This window comes from Populus alba, chromosome 18 (assembly GCF_005239225.2).
Source record: "Populus alba chromosome 18, ASM523922v2, whole genome shotgun sequence".
Taxonomy (NCBI): Eukaryota; Viridiplantae; Streptophyta; class Magnoliopsida; order Malpighiales; family Salicaceae; genus Populus; species Populus alba.
The window spans coordinates 14,354,247-14,374,195 of record NC_133301.1 but is presented as its reverse complement, the minus strand read 5'-3'; the positions used below and the strand labels follow the sequence as shown (position 1 = coordinate 14,374,195).

General features: G+C 37.7%; 2 protein-coding genes across 3 annotated transcripts; both read right to left on the bottom strand.

The window, feature by feature from the left end:
* Positions 1 to 58: 58 nt before the first annotated feature.
* Positions 59 to 1,581, bottom strand: LOC118052140 (uncharacterized). Its single transcript, XM_035062982.2, has 3 exons — positions 1,266 to 1,581; positions 881 to 1,163; positions 59 to 764 (listed from the first exon to the last, which is right to left on the bottom strand). The coding sequence occupies exons 1-3, from the start codon at positions 1,410 to 1,412 to the stop codon at positions 358 to 360; spliced, it is 837 nt and encodes a 278-aa protein (XP_034918873.1). The 5' UTR covers positions 1,413 to 1,581; the 3' UTR covers positions 59 to 357.
* A 320-nt stretch (positions 1,582 to 1,901) lies between these two features.
* On the bottom strand, positions 1,902 to 19,112 carry LOC118052138 (isoamylase 1, chloroplastic). Of its 2 annotated transcripts, none has more exons than XM_035062978.2 (18): positions 18,604 to 19,112; positions 8,375 to 8,557; positions 8,171 to 8,263; positions 7,788 to 7,940; positions 7,393 to 7,484; positions 6,778 to 6,919; positions 6,591 to 6,698; positions 6,276 to 6,361; positions 5,414 to 5,485; positions 5,187 to 5,313; positions 4,999 to 5,085; positions 4,670 to 4,762; positions 3,966 to 4,124; positions 3,496 to 3,579; positions 3,328 to 3,408; positions 3,160 to 3,242; positions 2,943 to 3,060; positions 1,902 to 2,487 (listed from the first exon to the last, which is right to left on the bottom strand). In XM_035062978.2, exons 1-18 carry the CDS (start codon positions 18,961 to 18,963, stop codon positions 2,224 to 2,226), a joined length of 2,385 nt encoding a protein of 794 aa, XP_034918869.1. In that variant the 5' UTR covers positions 18,964 to 19,112; the 3' UTR covers positions 1,902 to 2,223. The 2 variants fall into 2 exon arrangements, with proteins under 2 accessions (XP_034918869.1, XP_073262169.1); XM_073406068.1 differs by having other exon boundaries at positions 3,948 to 4,124; positions 8,375 to 8,552; positions 18,604 to 18,742.
* Positions 19,113 to 19,949: the final 837 nt, after the last annotated feature.

The following is a 19,949-nucleotide window of genomic DNA, read 5'->3' as shown; positions in this document are numbered from 1 at the left end:
AGGCTATGATCAACTCCAATGGAAAACACCAATCCGACTCGAAACATAAACCTAGAAGAACACAAGAAACCTCCAGACCATTAACATTTTACTATTTCATCTCAACTTCCTTTCTACAATAAGCTTGTCATCCAGAAAAGAAACCTTCACAACCTCATCATAACTCTCAGTTCCCCAAGAACCACAACAAAGTGGGTCCCCAAAATAGCAAAGAAAACAAGAGGAACACTTTCTAATAGTCTCCTCACGCCCCCATCATATACATTCTTCATTCCCCAATCTAACACTGCTTTCATTGCACTCCAGAGAACAAAACTTACAAAAAATGGAGGCCAGTGCTATTCCAGCAAGCCCACTTTACGGGAGCCAAGTAACAGGAGTTTGATTGGGATTTTGAGGAATCTGCGGCACCAAGCAATGCTGTTGCTGCCACTGAGGGAGGCCATCACTCCCTGCTCTTATTCCACCAAATCCAAATGCCTGGTTCCCTTGTGCTTGTCCTAGCCCTACACTTCCACTATAATGTTGATCATTATTGTCTTCTTCAATATCCATTGCTGCTTCTCCCATTTCTTCAGAATCCATCGGCTCAGTTTGTGGCACACTAGCATTACTATACATTATTTCTTGCAAAAAAGCAGGCTGAGTTTGAGAAGGAACCCAGGGCACAACAGCCATGCTATTATCCCTTCTTGCCCCTGCCTCCTCCTCCTCTTCTTCAACTGATCTTACTCCACCAGATTGGCTTGACCGTAGAAATTGATCTGCATAAAAAGACATTATCCAGTTTTAGCCACAACCCATCATTTTTAAACCCTCAAATTCCACTCCTAGACAAAAATCACAAAAACCCGTCAAAGAAATTAGCTCAATCACTTACTTCTGAAGCCAGAAATGATGTTGGAATCAAGAGAAACAGAGAAATTATTAGGAGAACGATGCAGCAAGTGAAGGTTATTAACAGGCTTGAATAAAACAATAGCCCTCTCTTCGTTATCAGAAGTTGCTGATGATGATTCTGGCATGAACAATTCCTCTATCTGCACTCCCTGGTTCTTCCTCTGCTCATTGCTAATCAAACCACGGTCCCCTTCTTCTTCACCGAACTCACCCGGCATCATTGATCCCTCTTCTTCCTCTATAATCGTCGGCAGCTCAGCATCCTAACACATAACCGACACAAACCACAAAATTGATGAATATTTTCCCAAACAAATCTCGGGTTTTCTTTTTAACAAAAAGATAAAAAGGGAGTGGAATAGTACCAGAACGAGACGGCGAGTCTTGCGAGCAGGAGCGGAAAGGGAGAAATCGGAGAAATCATCACTGACTTCATCCACTTCTTTTCTCTTCAATATCTTCAACGAAGAAGAAGATGATGACGACGACAAGTATGGAGCAACTCCATCCATTGTTTGTGAGTCTTTAGATTGATTCTGTGCTTTGTACGCAAAGCGTTTGATGTTTTGTTGCTTTGTTTTTTTTTTTTTTTATGCTATAAGAGTGGAGAAACAGTGTTTATGGAGATATTTCCTGGGGTCTCTGGAGATGTCCAGAGAGAACTGAGAAGAAAAGAAAGCACCTTTTTTCGTTGTTATTTACGGTTTCGCCCTTCTTAGTCGGCTGCTGTCTTTTATCGCACATGGCTTTAAAACCGATACCCGAGGCAAAGCCCGGTTTTATATATGGAAGATTTAACTCGGTTAATTTATTTTAAAAAATAATAATATTATTATTAAAAAAGAAAAATGGCAATATTGACTTTGGATTTAGAACAGATTTTATAGGATAAATCAGGTTTTCGGATCAATATATTTTTCATTTAATTTAAAACCTAATCTGTATGCATTTGAAAAAATAGCAACAACTATCAGCAATATTAAAAATAAATTCAACCAATAACAAGGAAATTCAAGCATGTGGAAGTTGAAATGATCAAACAAATCCAAGCCTGGTTACCTTCAAACAGATTCTTGTCAGCTTTGTATAAACATTATCTGCTGTGAACAAATCACAAGCTTGTTGCAATGAAAATTTTTCAAAACTTTCATATACCAACTTCTAAACCATCTCTAAGCAAACATACAGCTTCTAGGGGAAACATTCATTGCCCCAAACTATATCTGACATACAACTAAACTTCTTTTCATTTCTTTCATGGCTTCTTTGAACTTTCATACAATACAAGTTACATACAAAGTGGCTGGTTCTGGGTTTGGAGAGCTAAGCATTGTCGACGGGCAAGAGTACGAGGATGATAGAAGAATAACTGAGCATAGGATACAGATTGGTCTCCAGGAAGTGAGAATACTGTTTCATTGCTGTGTCCCTTTCAGGCAAGTCACCAGAAAGGAAATCGAATGGTGCAGGCTTGCCAGTGTCTACCAGGGGCTCCCATCTGTATGCTGGCCGTTCTGGGAGTGTGATGGTAACTGGCAAATGGCTAGCATTGAAGGCAATGTAGATCTCACGCTTCACCGAGTCAATCTGGCTCAAACCATAACAAGAAGTGGTAATTAATCAAGAGCAAGGCACCCATAATTGAAGATAAGATGAGGAACATTGACGCATAAACTGGTTTGAGGGAGTAAGAAGGCAAGAGAGTGTGATACAAAGAAGGTTGTGATCAAACACAAACAGTATTCATAATCCACTCATTCTGGGGGTAAAAGTCACAGCTGGTACAACCTATGATTTATATGGAAACCTTGGAAGAGCAGGAATCATTTCAGTAATCATTCCTTGTTTCATCTTCCTCCCATGTCATTGGTTGTGTTTATTTTCACAAGCCTCGCCTTTGGGGTCTAACAAGTTCAACTTAAGGCCATCAAGCACATGTTTGTTGCTATCAGCCAATATTAATATTTTCTTTTTTCTTGCTCAATCACATCTCCAGCATGTCTCACGAGAAATGACATGCTAGTTGCAGTGAGAAATCATACCAGTGTAAAGGCCACAAAACGGCTTGTTTCTGACCAATCTGGTGTTCCAGGAGCATGACCATGCCATTGCAGCTTCTCTGCAGTTGGGAAGTCATTCAAGCCAAGGGACTCACATTCACTGCAAGTTGACTACTCATATAAGATGGAACTTGGGAGACAAATGGGTGAGCAGAATGGCAAACTACATAGGAAGAGTTCACATCAAGCATATACTCACTGGCGGAACTTGGTCATGAGGCGGCAAAATCTAAAGAAGTCTGATGAGGATTCTTCCTTCTCATCCCACCAGAAATAGTTGATCTGCATTGTAGCAGACAAATAGTGAACATAATCAATGGTAGGATTCAAAAGAGGATCTGATCAGTGGCTGGGTGTGGAAAGTTACATAGTTGTCATGGCAATATGTATTGTTGTTGCCCCCTTTTGTGTGACCATATTCATCACCCATGTGTATCATTGGAACACCCTGGTCAGATAAAAGAAGTCTCAGTTGTGAAACCACCAAGCTAAAAGATTTGTAGATGCAAGAACAAGAGTAGAATTTGAACCTTACTTGAGAAACCATAAGACACAGAAAGAAATTTCGCATTTGCCGTTTTCGCAATTTCTTCACTGAAATGCTGGCTAATTCACCCTCCTATGAAATCATTTTGAAGAAAAAAAATGAATCCACATAAACCATGATGTGCTTCAATAATCTAATACTACTAGGAAAAACAATGATTTCCTATCACAAAACTTGAGAACAAGAGTTTAAGTAACACAACGAGTTGTCTTGCAAAATTTAATCATTTTGTCATGTTGCTCACATAATAGTTAATACAGCAAGAAATGAATGCTTAATTCAATGCGAATTAACATGTATGCGAGTTAAACAAATTATAGTGGTGTCTGCATGCCCTAAACCTCATATACTGGTGAATTCCCACATAAATTACATAAGACATGGCTCAGACAAAACCCAAGAACAAGCATAAAGGACTCTAGATAAAAAGCATAGTGTACCTTTCTCAGAGTAAATACCTGTCCACAATTCCAGCTATTGTTGTGATTTTCTCCATCATTGTTGTCTTCTCCATTTGCCAAGTTATGCTTCTCGTTATATGTCACTAAATCAGCCAAAGTAAAACCATCATGCGCACACACAAAGTTAATGCTGTTCCATGGTTTCCTTCCTCCTTCCTGATCCATTGATTCATTTAAAAAGCACAAATTACAGTAGGGTGCTTAAATGGATCATAGAGCAGATCATGCTCCTGGCATTAGAATCTATTTTATGTTGCATCAAATGTCAGTGTCAAGCTAGTCCATATTTAGTAGATTTCCCATTGGACATTCCAGCACATATATCATTATATATCAGCCAAGTATGGTGAGTGCAATGCATGGTTCCGGTAACTAGACCAAGAATATATGAGTGCCGGTACACTTCATGAAATTGGTTACATGAAGAAGACAAAATAAGAGGTCAAGAAGTAGTAGTTAATTACATCCAGTCATTGTCTCTTTTCATGTCATATAATCATATTTGTCTGCCCAATTTTATCATATAAATCATTTCTCATTCTATAAATAGTGCTGTACAAGTTTGACATTCGAGTACAAAAGCAAAAAAGTAATTGCACATATGAATAAAGGAAAAGGCTCAAAATAGCATACAATATTAAAACTATCCAATAAAATGTTGACAGACATGAGACCAGGGCAAAGAGAGACTAAAGACACACCTGATATAAATCTGGGCTCCCACAGAGGCATTCAGCAAAAGCCCCAGAAAAACCATCTGTACCCTTAATGAACTGCCGCACAATGTCTCGATACTAGGAAAAAAAAAGTAGATTTAAAATTAAAACAGGCAAAAAACCCATAGAAATAGAAATGAAAATGCAATAGTTGCTAAACCTTTTCTTCTTTTCTCTCTCTTAATAACAAGGTGAAAACGACAGAAGGAGTATCATAGACTGCTGATGCATTTGGGTATTCGTGCAGCATCGCATTGAGGACACTGAGTCACCAGTTGGAATGATAGAATTGGCAACGTAAAATTCACACTAACCTTTCCATTCCATTCTGACCAAATATGCCAATGAGGAAACATGCCAACTTGATACAATCCTCCAGCATCCCATGCTTCAGCTATAAGCTACTCAAGACATTATAAGAGAATTTAAACCAATGCAGTGAGCTTCACTTATCAGAGAACACTTCCAGGGGAGCATGGAGAAAGAAATCAAAGACAAGTACCTTAACATCACGGAGTATGGGATCATTACTCATCATTTCAATCAATGGTGGGCTGCCAAGAGGAGTACCAGTTGTCAGCAAGTCGCCTTCTATTGGACTCCCAAAAACATTTACTGCATCCCAGAGACTGGTCAAGAAAAGAAAAGGTTCATCAGCATAAAAACTGAAACATCCGGTCTTCAACGCAAATGAACAAGAATATAACTGGGTGAAAAATTAGCTACAACCTACTACTTCGAGTCATGATAGAAGCAAGGTCAAAGCGGAAGCCATCTACATGCATCTCAATCACCCAATATCTGAAAGACAGAAATGAATTAGAGAACTGCTCACACCACAGTAGAGGAAATGCATTTAAAGAATAACAAATGTGAGAGAAACCCACAGTGCAATCAAATCTAAAATAAAAGGCAACCAATCAAGAATGACATGATGAATAATGATAAAGCATACATGTCATTAAGAGCTGGCATACAATCCTTTCACCCACAGACACAGGAGGGATGAAAAAAAATGGCTCTCGATATATGCCATTTGGTGAAAAGCATTATCAACTGAAAAAAGTAAAAAAACTTTGGATTTTAGGAAACTCCTTTAATCTAGCCCCTGAGGCTATTTCAATGGTCTCATAGACCTTCAGGCATCTGAATTTATTTAACAGTGAATTGAACCTCGAACACCCTTGAATAAGAGCACACAAAGAAGTCTAGAATGCCTCACCACAAAAACCTCACGTGCAATGAAATCCTTATTCTTATCCTAGTGATGGGAGTTTAAAAGGCTGAAGGTGCACTAAAACACAACATTTTCAAGGAGCCTAGGCATAAAGCTGCAATAAACAATAACATGTGATCTAATTAACTCATAGTTTAAGCCAAGGTTTTTTCTCATGTCCGAAACCAAATTCAAGGGATGAGTTGCAATCAAGAAACATAACAATGCCAATAAATATCACTCTTCCTAGTTTGTCCATTTTGATTTTTTCACATCAGCCATAAATTGACATGCAACAGAATATTTGCAATTGAATGTGTTCTCACAACCTGTACAAATTTGCTTTTTCAGAATATACAACTCATGTGCATCTACCTTAAGCAGTCCAAAATAAATTGACGCACGACAGGATGGTTGCAATTGAATGTGTTCCCACAACCTGAATAATTATAGAACTCTCCCTGTAATAGCATAAAGTAAAACTTAGCTCACAACAATCACATGAGTATTGGAATATCGCACCATAAATCTGAACAAATTGAAATACAAACAATCTTGGGATATCAGAAGCATGTTTTTCTTCCACGAGGAAATTAACATGTAGCAGCTATATGTCAGTATCTTTTTCTAACATATTTCAAAATTTTATCTAGGACAAGAATTGAATTGCTTTAACATCAAGAACTATACCTTAGGAGCAAGCATGTAATAGAGACTATTATCAACTCCTTTGAAAGATAGAATGGGACCTCTCTCATTTCCTTCTGCTGTGTGATTGAAAACAACATCCATGAACACCTGCTCGAGTAAAATCAGAAACTAATATTCAGAAAAGCTCACCAAAGACATGCTATATCATAGTGCAGCAAGTTGTCACCTCAATTCCTCGTTTATGTGCTTCTCTAACTAGAAGCTTGAATTCATTAATTGCATCATGGCCACAGTTACGTGTGCCAGCAGATGAGTATCTTGTCATAGGAGAAAAGTAATTGACAGTAGAATACCCCCAAAAATTAACCCTGGAGAGGAACTAATGCATAAGCATCATAAGAAATGTAATGCACCATCATTATGTTGTTTCTAAAATTCTAAAGTTCATGAAGTTGAGAGCATCATGATATTTCATCATTTACCAAATAGAAATCATCAATATCGTCATTTTATTTTTGGATGGGCAAAAGAAACAGTGATGAGAGACATGGAAAAATTACAAAAAGGGAGAATAAGGTAGACGTCTGTAATGTCACCATGATTTATCATTCTTCATAAACTAAAAAGTCTTTAACCAGTAAGCTTTCAGATGCGACAGGCAAAGAAGAATCTTTTCAGAGATCTTTATGAACTCCAAATATGAAATTTTCCATACAAGGACCATTCAGGAGTTTGTTCAGTTCTATAAAAGACAACATAGATCTTCTAGAAAATACTCATGACCAAATAATCTTGGATAATACAGCAATGAAAGTTACTGGAAAGAGGGAAATTATCGTACTTATAATCACCCAAGACAGAATTGTAACCGTAATACTCAAGCTCATTGAATTCATGGCATGGCATTAACTCTATGCAGTTGACACCAAGTTCCTGAAAAATCAGTAAATGGTTAATAAGAGCATGCAGCTATAGATTATTCAGGATCGCACAATCTCCGGTGGCTTCAATAAAACAAAAACAGCTTTAGCAACACATTAGAAATTTAATATATCTGGAGGATCATACAAAAGGGATGATTCAAAATGCAATACATGAAGAATTTCCAAGTCCATTACTTTGTTATAATAAAAAACAACCAAAATGAGGATTATATGCAATTATGAATGAAGTTTTTTCTTAAAACAAATATTGAGAACTGCTCATAAGATAATAACAGAAGTGCTCCAAACATACCTTCAAATGATCAAGCTTCTCCACTACACCAAGGTATGTACCAGGGAATTCAGTCCTACTTGATTCGTGCTGTGTAAACCCACGAACATGCATTTCATATATTATTAGATCTCTCTGTGGATACTTCAACAGTGAATCTCCCTCCCAATCAAACTGAAAACATAAAACGGCCAAATACATATACTAAACTTAGAGCAACAGTCAAAACAAGTAGCATGAAACAGATACCAAAATACAAGTGGAAGTCATTTTCAAATTTGGCAGATTTTCTGCCTTCAAGAGAGTCTGTAATAATACAATTCCACGCTAATAAGATAGTCCCCTTTGGATAAATAAGGCATCCCAATTATACACATAAAGGAAGAGAATTAAGCCTCAAATACCTTATCATCTGCAGAAGGTATCATGCAGGCCATTTGAGGCCAGTAATTATCATCAGACCCTAAAACACCAAAATCCCCTCTGCTAATGACTGCCTAGACAGATGAATAATTTATCAGAGTTCATAGTTATTTGCTTATAACTAAACTAAAAGCAAAACGTTATGAACAATACCAAATGAATAAAAGGTAAAGGAAGAAACTAACTTTTGCATACGGGTCCAACACAATCTGCGAGGGATCATAGTAATGTCCTTCTTCAGGAGAAAAGCTGCCATCAAACTTGTACCCATAGAGCATATCTTTAAAATCTCCCTTCAAATGCACATGCCAAACATCCCCAGTCTTGTTGGTCAAAGGATCAAGAAAAAACTGCTCAGTCACTCTATTCTGCATCAACAAATGGCAACAATAATCATTCGGGATACCCTCAAAAGAGCACGATATTAAGCATTGAACCATGAAAACTGTTGTAACCCATTTTTGGGTCCCCAAAAAAAAGATAAATAAAATAAATAGCCAAAAGGGCTAGAAAAATAACAGGAGGCAGTAGCGCCCCAGAAAGTGGTCAGAAAAAATTGGTCAAGGAGATTAAAAATACAAAGATGGATTTTGGACAATATATTCTTTGAAGGATGAGGGCCCTGTTTAGAAGGAAAATTTGAGTTTTGAGGAGAAAAGCCCAAATTTGGATGTTTATGGACTTAATTGGATTTTAATTGGATTTATAGGGATTTGATTGCAAGAAAAATTGTTTTTTAAGTCAATTTGGGGTTTTAACTAGAAGAAATTTAAGTTCTGGGCCAAAATATATTTTTTTAGGAATTTATTGGGTCAAATCAGGGCTCAATTGTATAAATATTGAAGTTTAAGGGCCAATTGGGGACTTAATTGTGAAAATCCGAAACCAGGGAACAATTTGGAAAAGGCGCGTAAATAGGGGTGCTGTATTGTATTGATTCGGGGTCAAATTGAAGAATTTGAAAACTGGAGGACTAATTAAAAAATCGGCTGGTTACTGTTCACTTTCTTCCTCAAAAAGCTGCCTGAGTGGCTGCTTTCCAGGCGCGTTTTCCGGCTCGTGTGGCCTCCAAATCCGACAAAGCTTGCACCAACATATCCACATGAAACCCCTTTATCCCAGAGAATGGTCCGGTCGGGTCGGAAAAGTTAGAAACGGCTCCGTTGAGTGGCTCAAAGTGGCCACCTCGGGCAGTTCACAGCCTGGAGCTGCCAAATTTGGCAGCTCGAGGTGCCCACTTTGAGCCAACGGTTGAGATGTTTCCCAACTGAATCAAGGGCTGCAATTTTTCCCCAACGTAGACAAGATTGCCCTCTTCCACAGCCTATAAATAGAGTCGGATTTGATGATCTGAGGGTTGAAAAATTCAGGTCCAAAGTCAGCCAAAAACCAGCATTTTCGCCCAATTTCTGCAGATTTTTCTTCTTCTTCTTTCTTCCTCTGCAACAAGAAACCGACGCCGTCTTCCTCCAACTACACCGCTGCAACCACCGGCTGAACCACCTCATCGCAGCAGCCACAACCTCTTCGGCCAAGTGAGCCCCTCTTCCTTTCCTCCTCCTTCCTTTTCCTTTCCTCCTTTTTCTTCTTCTTCTTCCTCCCTGTCTACTGTTCATCTGCATGAACAGTAGGCGTGAAATATAATTCACGTCCTACTGTTCACGCAGGACGTGAATTATATATATGTGTGTGTGTGTGTATTATTATATTATATATTATAATATATATATGTATAATATATATGTATATTTTTTCTTTAAAAAAATATATTTTGAAAAATCTTAAAAAATATTGTTGATTTTTTCTGCATGTTTTGTCAAAGTGGTTTAATGTTGGTTTGTATTTTTTATACCGTAAAGATACAAAACCAGTGTTAAAATACCCCGGTTTTCGTCAAAATATCAAAGATTTTCAGAATAAAAAATGTTTTTGCTTTCAAAAAAATTCTAAAAAGTCCCTAAAAATGTTGTTGATTTTTCTGCATATTTTATCAAAGTGGATTTAATATTGGGTTGTATTTTTATACCGTAAGAATACAAACCCAGTATTAAATACCCGATTTTTGTTTAAAACATCAAAAAATAAATATTTTCCAAAAAAAGGGTTTTGTTTTCATGCATACGGCCTAGTCTCTCCAATATATATATATAAATATTTATAACATCATATTTTCACACAACAAAGAAAATTTTCAAAACAATATATGTATTAGCATGCATTTTGGCTTTAATAACCAGTTTATTTAAGCCATGAGAAACTAGGCCAATATTTCAAAAATTCAAAAAATCTTTTTTTTGTTTTCTTTTAGTATTTGGGATTACGAATTTATACGTAAAACGTATTCCTAAATATTATTAATGAAATTTTGGTATGGACGTTAGAACGGTTAGGATTTTACCCGATAAGATAAAGTCTTTCTTACCGAGGAGGATTTTTCTTGAACCATAGACAGACCAACAACTAGGAAAACACGAAAATACCTTAGTTTTTATCAGACAATAAAACAATGCAGCTTACCTTAGGTAGGGCGTATTTGGGGTGCTAATACCTTTCCTTTACGCAACCAGTCCCCGTACCCGATCTCTGAGACCAGTTAGGGTTCCTAGTGACCAAAATACTAGGTGGCGACTCCCATTCCATTTTCTACCAATAAAAGACAATATTTTTGTTGTATCCCCATAGATATAGATAGATTTACATTATAGATTAAGAAAACGGAAAAACTATGTTATTTTCGCCGCGACGCCGCACACGTGCGACAGAATGGCGACTCCGCTGGGGACCTTGTAGACTAAGCTTTGTTTTTGTCTGATTTGTTTGTGTTTTCATGTGTTTGTTGTTAATATGCCTTTCCATTTATTTGCATATTTGTTTTTTATTTTACGCATATTATTTATGCATTGTATAAAATTGTCTCATGCATCACTTGCTTTTATTTTGAAAAGCACACACAAGCTTTAAGTTAAGTGGGGAATTAACGATTTACCCTAAGACTATCGGTCAGGGTTTAAATGCGTGAAACACCCAACTCATATCCGAGTGCCTGCTTGGTAATGGCGGACATACGTGTCTTAGCTATTCCTTGCAACGCCCCCATACTGTCTTTACGAAGAACGTCACTGGGCAGATATGAGAACCTTCAAGACTAGATAGAAAAAACTACCCACTCTCACTTGATAAGTAGAGCTTGTCCTTAGGTTATGTATCTTTTTGCAATATTATACTCATCGCACATCACTTGTGCATCACATTTTCATCACGCATTTTGTTATCATATGCATTACAGATCGTGAAACATAGGTCCCTCACCCAGAGTCCATCAAACCCGTTTAAGATCAAGAATGGAGAATGAAGAGAGGGCCATCCTAGAATCCCGCTACCAAAGTGAATTGGAAGCCGTAAGGAATGAAGTGTCTCGAATGACCAATCTACTTGAGCAACTTTTAAGAGCCAAGAACGGGGAGGGAACATCTACCCAACCACCTATAGGAGCACCGTCAGTTCATGTCCCGGGGGTATCTCAGAACTTGGGGGCAGATTCAGTGACGGAACAGCACTTTGCACCTGCCATTCCCATTCAGCCCCCTCAAGCTCACATCACTGTAGATTTAACAGCAGATGGGCCTTCCGATAATAGGTCCACTGGTTTTTATGAACGATGACAAGATATCAGCCTTTGAAGAAAGGTTAAGAGCAGTCGAGGGAAATGACTGGTTTGACCCCATGCGAGCGTCTGAAATATGCTTGGTACCAAACATCACGGTACCAAAAGATTTTAGGATACCGGAGTTTATAAGGTACACTGGGTTGGAATGCCCAAACACTCACCTTCGATCTTATTGCAATAAGATGGCTGAGGTGATTCATGATGATAAGTTACTGATCTACTTTTTCCAAGACAGTCTATCAGGGTCGGCGCTAAATTGGTACATGAGGTTGGAAAATGCCAGGATTAAGAAATGGAAGGATTTAGTGGAGGCTTTCCTTAAGCAATACAAGTACAATTTGGAAATTGCTCCAGATCGAACAAGCCTTATGTCAATGGAAAAGAGAAGCCAAGAGTCAGTAAGGGCTTATGCGCAAAGATGGAGGGACGAGGCCACGCATGTGCAACCCCCTTTGATAGAAACGGAGATGGTGACTTTGTTCGCCAATACATTCAAGGCACCCTACTATGAGCATTTAATGGGTAGCTCAGCTCAGCATTTCTATGATGCTGTACGCATAGCGGAAAGAATAGAGCAAGGGATTAAAGCTGGACGCATAGTTGAGCCATTGGAGACAAAGGGTTTTATTGGAAGAAAAATGGAAGGTCCCGTTAACAACTTTGAAGATGGGTCCAATGGCAAGATAACGGATTCATATAACCCACAAATACCTACCTCTCATGTGGCCCACATAAACTTTAACAAAACTTTTTCCCCTAATCGAGCAAATAACCAGTCCAACAACCAAAACCACCACCAAAGACCGAACACAAGATACATTTCAGAACAACTACCGCCATTACCCATGCCTTTGAAGGACATGTATGCCAAACTACTGAGCATTGGACAAATAGCTCCTATCCCCACATTACCACTACAACCACCATTCCCCATCTGGTACAAGCCCGAGTTGACTTGTGAGTACCATGCTGGTATCTCCGGGCATGGTCTTGAAACGTGTTATGCTTTCAAGAAAAGGTTGTTGGAGCTCATCAAGATAGGATGGGTGTCATTTGAAGACCCACCCAACATCAATTCAAAACCATTGCCTAGTCATGACGCAAGTAATAGTGGATAAAGGGCTGGAAAACCTTGGTCAAGAATTGTCAATAATGAGAAGGTAAGATCGAAAGAGATGACAAGGAAACACACGTGGGGGAAGAAGATGAAGCGTTGCTACGATTGATTGTCCACACACTAGAAGAAGTCTCTGCCAAGACCTTTTTACGCGAGTAGAGAAGTTTCAGAAGGGGGTGACCCAAGAAGTTCCTGTAGTTTTCAAAATGTTAACCGACTTTATTTGCCTTAGCATGCTTTTGTCATTGTTTTTATTTGCTTTTATTTTCTCTAGTTGACAATCAGGGCTCATGATGTCAGCCAGATTTTGTATTTGTCTTTGAGCCCACCTTTTCTTTAAATAAATGATGAGATTATGCACCTTTTTAAACAAAGTTGAGTGGTTACAAAGAAAGTATCATAAATCGGTCGAAGATGAAATTTAAGAAAAGCTACCCTTGAAGTACAACTATACCTCTGGATAGCATAATGAATTGATAAATCACCTGTAAACTTCTTTCAAGATAAAAATAGAGTTTCTCAATCCTAACAATGTGCATTTTGAAATGAGAAAAACTCATTTTCCTTTCACTTTCTAAAGAGTTTATCGTTGGTGATCCCATTTGAGCCAGAATGAATTTCTCCTTTATAAAAACCCGGACTAGGATCACACTCCACACTGGGGCAATAAAAGATATTTCATGAAAAGTTTTTACATATTTTTCAAAGCAAGATGAGAGCCGTAGATTTGAAAAAGATAAAGCATTTGACAAAAGCATGACAAAAAGGCAATAACAAGTCATACATTTTGAGAAAAGGACTACTTGAAGAAGGTCAAAGACTTCTTCTCCAAGAATATGATCAATAAAAAGAGGCAACACGAGAGATGAATCCAGCATACGACTTCAAAAGCAAGCTCGTGTTAAGAAAGAGCTTCATGAACTAGAAGAAGATGATGGGGCCTATGTTTCAAACCAGGTACGAATGCATGCATTGCATCTAATCATAAATCATTGCATGTTTGTTTTTTATCGTTACAGGAGGAGATCTTAGTGCATTCCAACAAGATTGTGGACGAAGAAAGAATCATTGAGTTGATTCTAGAACAACAAGAAGAGAAGACAATAGCTTCCAAACCCTGCCCGTAGGAAGAACGACATCGATATCAGCTGTTGGTTAAAAGGAATCGCCAGATGGGATTCCAAGTTGTTTGAGATCGCCAGAAGGGATCTCGTATTTCACTATTATGGAGGTCGCTAGATGGGACCTTATATTTCACGTTTGTTAAAAGGAATCGCCAGATGGGATTCCGAGTTGATTAAAGGAGATCGCCAGAAGGGATCTCATGTTTCGCTATTTGGAGGTCGCCAGATGGGACCTCATATTTCATGTTGGTAATAAGGAATCGCCAGATGGGATTCCAAGCTATTTGAGATCGCCAGAAGGGATCTTGTATTTCACTATTGTGGAGGTCGCCAGATGGGACCTCGTATTTCATGTTGGTTAAAAGGAATCGCCAGATGGGATTCCAAGTTGATTAAAGGAGATCGCCAGAAGGGATCTCGTGTTTCAATATTTGGAGGTCGCCAGATGGGACCTCGTATTTCATGTTGGTTAAAAGGAATCGCCAGATGGGATTCCAAGTTGATTAAAGGAGATCGCCAGAAGGGATCTCGTGTTTCAATATTTGGAGGTCGCCAGATGGGACCTCGTATTTCATGTTGATTAAAAGGAATCGCCAGATGGGATTCCAAGTTGATTAAAGGAGATCGCCAGAAGGGATCTTGTGTTTCACTATTTGGAGGTCGCCAGATGGGACCTCGTATTTCATGTTGATTAAAAGGAATCGCCAGATGAGATTCCAAGTTGATTAAAGGAGATCGCCAGAAGGGATCTCGTGTTTCACTATTTGGAGGTCGCCAGATGGGACCTCGTATTTCATGTTGGTTAAAAGGAATCGCCAGATGGGATTCCAAGTTGTTTGAGATCGCCAGAAGGGATCTCGTGTTTAACTATTTTGGAGGTCGCCAGATGGGACCTCATACTTCATGCTTGTTAAAAGGAATCGCCAGATGGGATTCCAAGTTGCTTGAGATCGCCAGAAGGGGTCTCGTTTTCGATATTCATCAATGGAGGTCGCTAGAAGGGACCTCAAATTTCAGCTTTGGTATAAAAGGAATCGCCAGATGGGATTCCAAGTTGTTTGGCTAAAGGAGATCGTCAGAAGGGATCTCATATTTCGATGAAGGTCGCCAGAAAGGACCTCATATTTCAGCTTTGAATAAAAGGAATCGCCAGATGGGATTCCAAGTTATTTAAGATCGCCAGAAGGGATCTCGTACTTCGACATTCATCAAGGAAGGTCGCTAGAAGGGACCTCATATTGAAACCATTTCTTAGAAAAGCATGGAGTTTACAGAATTCTTCCCCTTGGGTAGGTCACCCATACAATGAGACCATCATTTTTCTTGGGTTCGTCACCCATACAATGAGACCATCTTTTTTTCTTGGGTTCGTCACCCATACAATGAGACCATCTTTTTTCTTGGGTTCGTCACCCATACAATGAGACCATCATTTTTCTAGGGTTCGTCACCCGTACAATGAGACCAGCACTAGGGTTCGTCACCCGTACAATGAGACTAGCACTAGGGTTCGTCACCCGTACAATGAGACCATTACGCATTTTTGTATTTGGTTGAGTAAAGGAATCGCCAGATGAGATTCCAAGTTGATTGAGATCGCCAGAAGGGATCTCGCATTTCGATATTGGTCAAAGGAGGTCGCCAGAAGGGACTTCATATTTTAGCCTTGGTTAAGAAGAATCGTCGGATGGGATTCCAAGTTTTTGGGGTTAAAGGAGATCGTCAGAAGGGATCTCGAGATGATTAAATTTTGATCATAGTTTTTGGGTTGAGGAGGATTGCTGTAAAGACAAAGTTTCAGAGCGATCAAGCTCCAACCAGATCAGTTTTCGGGAGTTCAGTTTTGGTTTATCTTTATAAATCTTACTGCGCAAAACCCCTGCTCCGTAAGCTTTATAAAGAGGGGCATCTGTTGTAACCCATTTTTGGGTCCCAAAAAAAAGATAAATAAAATAAATAGCCAAAAGGGCTAGAAAAATAACAGGAGCAGTAGCGCCCAGAAAGTGGTCAGAAAAATTGGTCAAGGAGATTAAAATACAAAGATGGATTTTGGACAATATATTCTTGAAGGATGAGGGCCCTGTTTAGAAGGAAAATTTGAGTTTTGAGGAGAAAAGCCCAAATTTGGATGTTTATGGACTTAATTGGATTTTTAATTGGATTTATAGGGGATTTGATTGCAAGAAAAATTGTTTTTTAAGTCAATTTGGGGTTTTAACTAGAAGAAATTTAAGTTCTGGGGCCAAAATATATTTTTTTTAGGAATTTATTGGGTCAAATCAGGGGCTCAATTGTATAAATATTGAAGTTTAAGGGCCAATTGGGGACTTAATTGTGAAAATCCGAAACCAGGGACCAATTTGGAAAAGGCGCGTAAATAGGGGTGCTGTATTGTATTGATTCGGGGTCAAATTGAAGAATTTGAAAACTGGAGGACTAATTAAAAAATCGGCTGGTTACTGTTCACTTTCTTCCTCAAAAAAAGCTGCCTGGAGTGGCTGCTTTCCAGGCGCGTTTTCCGGCTCGTGTGGCCTCCAAATCCGACAAAGCTTGCACCAACATATCCACATGAAACCCCTTTATCCCAGAGAATGGTCCGGTCGGGTCGGTCGGAAAAGTTAGAAACGGCTCCGTTGAGTGGCTCAAAGTGGCCACCTCGGGCAGTTCACAGCCTGGAGCTGCTGCCAAATTTGGCAGCTCGAGGTGCCCACTTTTGAGCCAACGGTTGAGATGTTTCCCAACTGAATCAAGGGCTGCAATTTTTCCCCAACGTAGACAAGATTGCCCTCTTCCACAGCCTATAAATAGAGTCGGATTTGATGATCTGAGGGTTGAAAAATTCAGGTCCAAAGTCAGCCAAAAACCAGCATTTTCGCCCAATTTCTGCAGATTTTTCTTCTTCTTCTTTCTTCCTCTGCAACAAGAAACCGACGCCGTCTTCCTCCAACTACACCGCTGCAACCACCGGCTGAACCACCTCATCGCAGCAGCCACAACCTCTTCGGCCAAGTGAGCCCCTCTTCCTTTCCTCCTCCTTCCTTTTCCTTTCCTCCTTTTTCTTCTTCTTCTTCCTCCCTGTCTACTGTTCATCTGCATGAACAGTAGGCGTGAAATATAATTCACGTCCTACTGTTCACGCAGGACGTGAATTATATATATGTGTGTGTGTGTGTATTATTATATTATATATTATAATATATATGTATATATATATGTATATTTTTTCTTTAAAAAAAAATATATTTGAAAAATCTTAAAAAATATTGTTGATTTTTCTGCATGTTTTTTGTCAAAGTGGTTTAATGTTGGTTTGTATTTTTATACCGTAAAGATACAAAACCAGTGTTAAAAATACCCGGTTTTCGTCAAAATATCAAAGATTTTCAGAATAAAAAAATGTTTTTTGCTTTCAAAAAAATTCTAAAAAAGTCCCTAAAAAATGTTGTTGATTTTTCTGCATATTTTTATCAAAGTGGATTAATATTGGGTTGTATTTTTATACCGTAAGAATACAAACCCAGTATTAAAATACCCGATTTTTGTTAAAACATCAAAAAATAAATATTTTCCAAAAAAAGGGTTTGTTTTTCATGCATACGGCCTAGTCTCTCCAATAATATATATATAAAATATTATAACATCATATTTTCACACAACAAAGAAAATTTTCAAAACAATATATGTATTAGCATGCATTTTGGCTTTAATAACCAGTTTATTTAAGCCATGAGAACTAGGCCAATATTTCAAAAATTCAAAAAATCTTTTTTTTGTTTTCTTTTAGTATTTGGGATTACGAATTTATACGTAAAACGTATTCCTAAATATTATTAATGAAATTTTGGTATGGACGTTAGAACGGTTAGGATTTTACCCGATAAGATAAAGTCTTTCTTACCGAGGAGGATTTTTCTTGAACCATAGACAGACCAACAACTAGGAAAACACGAAAATACCTTAGTTTTTATCAGACAATAAAACAATGCAGCTTACCTTAGGTAGGGCGTATTTGGGTGCTAATACCTTCCCTTTACGCAACCAGTCCCCGTACCCGATCTCTGAGACCGGTTAGGGTTCCTAGTGACCAAAATACTAGGTGGCGACTCCCATTCCATTTTCTACCAATAAAAGACAATATTTTTGTTGTATCCCCATAGATATAGATAGATTTACATTATAGATTAAGAAAACGGAAAAACTATGTTATTTTCGCCGCGACGCCGCACACGTGCGACAAAAACAACTACCCAAAAAGACACCACTGCTATAGTCATGTTAAACTAGCCTCTACTATTTATTCACTGCCAAAACTCATTAAGAATGCGAACTTCAAATCAAGAATCAAAAGGGTGGTCTCCAACTCCACAAAACTGTGAACTCTTAAAGCAATTATACACCTATAATCAAGAATCAAAATTGGTTTCCATCACCATTAAAAATATGAACTTTAGACAAACAACTAAGCAACTATCAGCAGCCAAGAAAGGGTTTTGAATATCAACCAACCTCAGGCAAATCAGAGAGAGAAATCAAGCAAAGAGTAGCAGAAAATGCATTGGCAGAAAATATAGCGAAATTGACACCACCATCACGAACTGTGGCACCAAATGGTGCAGGATGGCCTTCAAAAACCTGAAACTTTCTCAATTTAGGCCCCTCCTCCTCCACCACCACAGCTGTATCCACCCCATCTCTTGCTGCTTTAATGGAAATCGATGCCGTTGAATTACTAAAAAGGTTACTGCCAAAGTTTTCTAAATTGGAAGTGACATTTCTTTTCAAAAGACAGAATTTTGGGGTACTTCGGAACTGGGAAATGAATTTGAGGACATGTACTGAGTGTGAAGTAGAGTGAAGTGAGTTCATATTTTGCAGCCAGAGGGGGAGAGAGCTGTTGCTGCTACTGCTAGTGCTGGTTGATTGTGCTGAGAGGCAATCATCCGTACATTTTGGTTTGAAGTGGACAGATACCGTGGTATCTGATCTCAAACAAGTGGCGTTCCTCGTGTTTTCTAGATTTGGTCACTTTTTAAGGAATCTTCAGTTACTTTCTGAAAATTGATTAACTTGATTTTTGTGCATTAATATTATTACTTAATAGTTTTTAAAAAAACATATTTAATGTTTTTATATTTAAAAAATGATATCAAAAATAAATTTTAAAAAATAAAAAAAATATATTATTTTTAAATAAAAAAAATATTTTAAAAAATAATTTATCAAACATGCTCTTAAAATGTTTAAGTTAAATTGCGACATTTTTCAATTTTGAATATTTTTTTAGGAGTGTATTTAAAAAAAAATAGTTTTTAATAATTTTAATATGTTGATATTGAAAATAAAAAAAAAAAATATCTTGATATATTCTCAGCAAGATATATTTTTAAAAAGTATTTAAACACATACTTAGAATCTCAAATTCAAATATAAAATATTATGATTTCCAAAAAAATTGTAAAAAAAACAAAATATTTTACATCCCATATTGAATTGAATCATGTATCAATTCTATTTAAAAATTAATCATTCTAAATTTTTTTATTCGGCTATATATATATATAAAAGTTATATTTCTTTTCTTATAAATAAATTGATTTTATCTATGAATTACATGCTTGACATTTCTAAAAGATTTGAAGCTGGGTATATAAAAAATATTATAACTCTTAAAAACATATATTGTAATATCACAGCCTACATATGCTCAGGAAAAATTCTATTTGAATGTTGTAATGTGATGCTAGAGATTTTTTTTTTCCCTTAAATTCATTAGGGTAGAAAGATATATGTAAAATGAATTGCAAACAAATAAATTACACTAAACTCCTTATAAGTCGATATGGAAATCGATA

Excerpts from the sequence above, each read along its gene's own strand:
- LOC118052138 (XM_035062978.2), bottom strand. The coding sequence starts at position 18,963 with ATGAACTCACTTCACTCTACTTCACACTCAGTACATGTCCTCAAATTC. Across the intron at positions 5,314-5,413 it reads ATCATGACTCGAAGTAGTAG|TCTCTGGGATGCAGTAAATG; the intron begins GTTGTAGCTAAT and ends TTTCTTGACCAG. Across the intron at positions 2,488-2,942 it reads GTTTTGTGGCCTTTACACTG|ATTGACTCGGTGAAGCGTGA; the intron begins GTATGATTTCTC and ends GGTTTGAGCCAG.
- LOC118052140 (XM_035062982.2), bottom strand. The coding sequence starts at position 1,412 with ATGGATGGAGTTGCTCCATACTTGTCGTCGTCATCATCTTCTTCTTCG. Across the intron at positions 1,164-1,265 it reads AGACTCGCCGTCTCGTTCTG|GATGCTGAGCTGCCGACGAT; the intron begins GTACTATTCCAC and ends GTTATGTGTTAG. Across the intron at positions 765-880 it reads CATCATTTCTGGCTTCAGAA|ATCAATTTCTACGGTCAAGC; the intron begins GTAAGTGATTGA and ends CTTTTTATGCAG.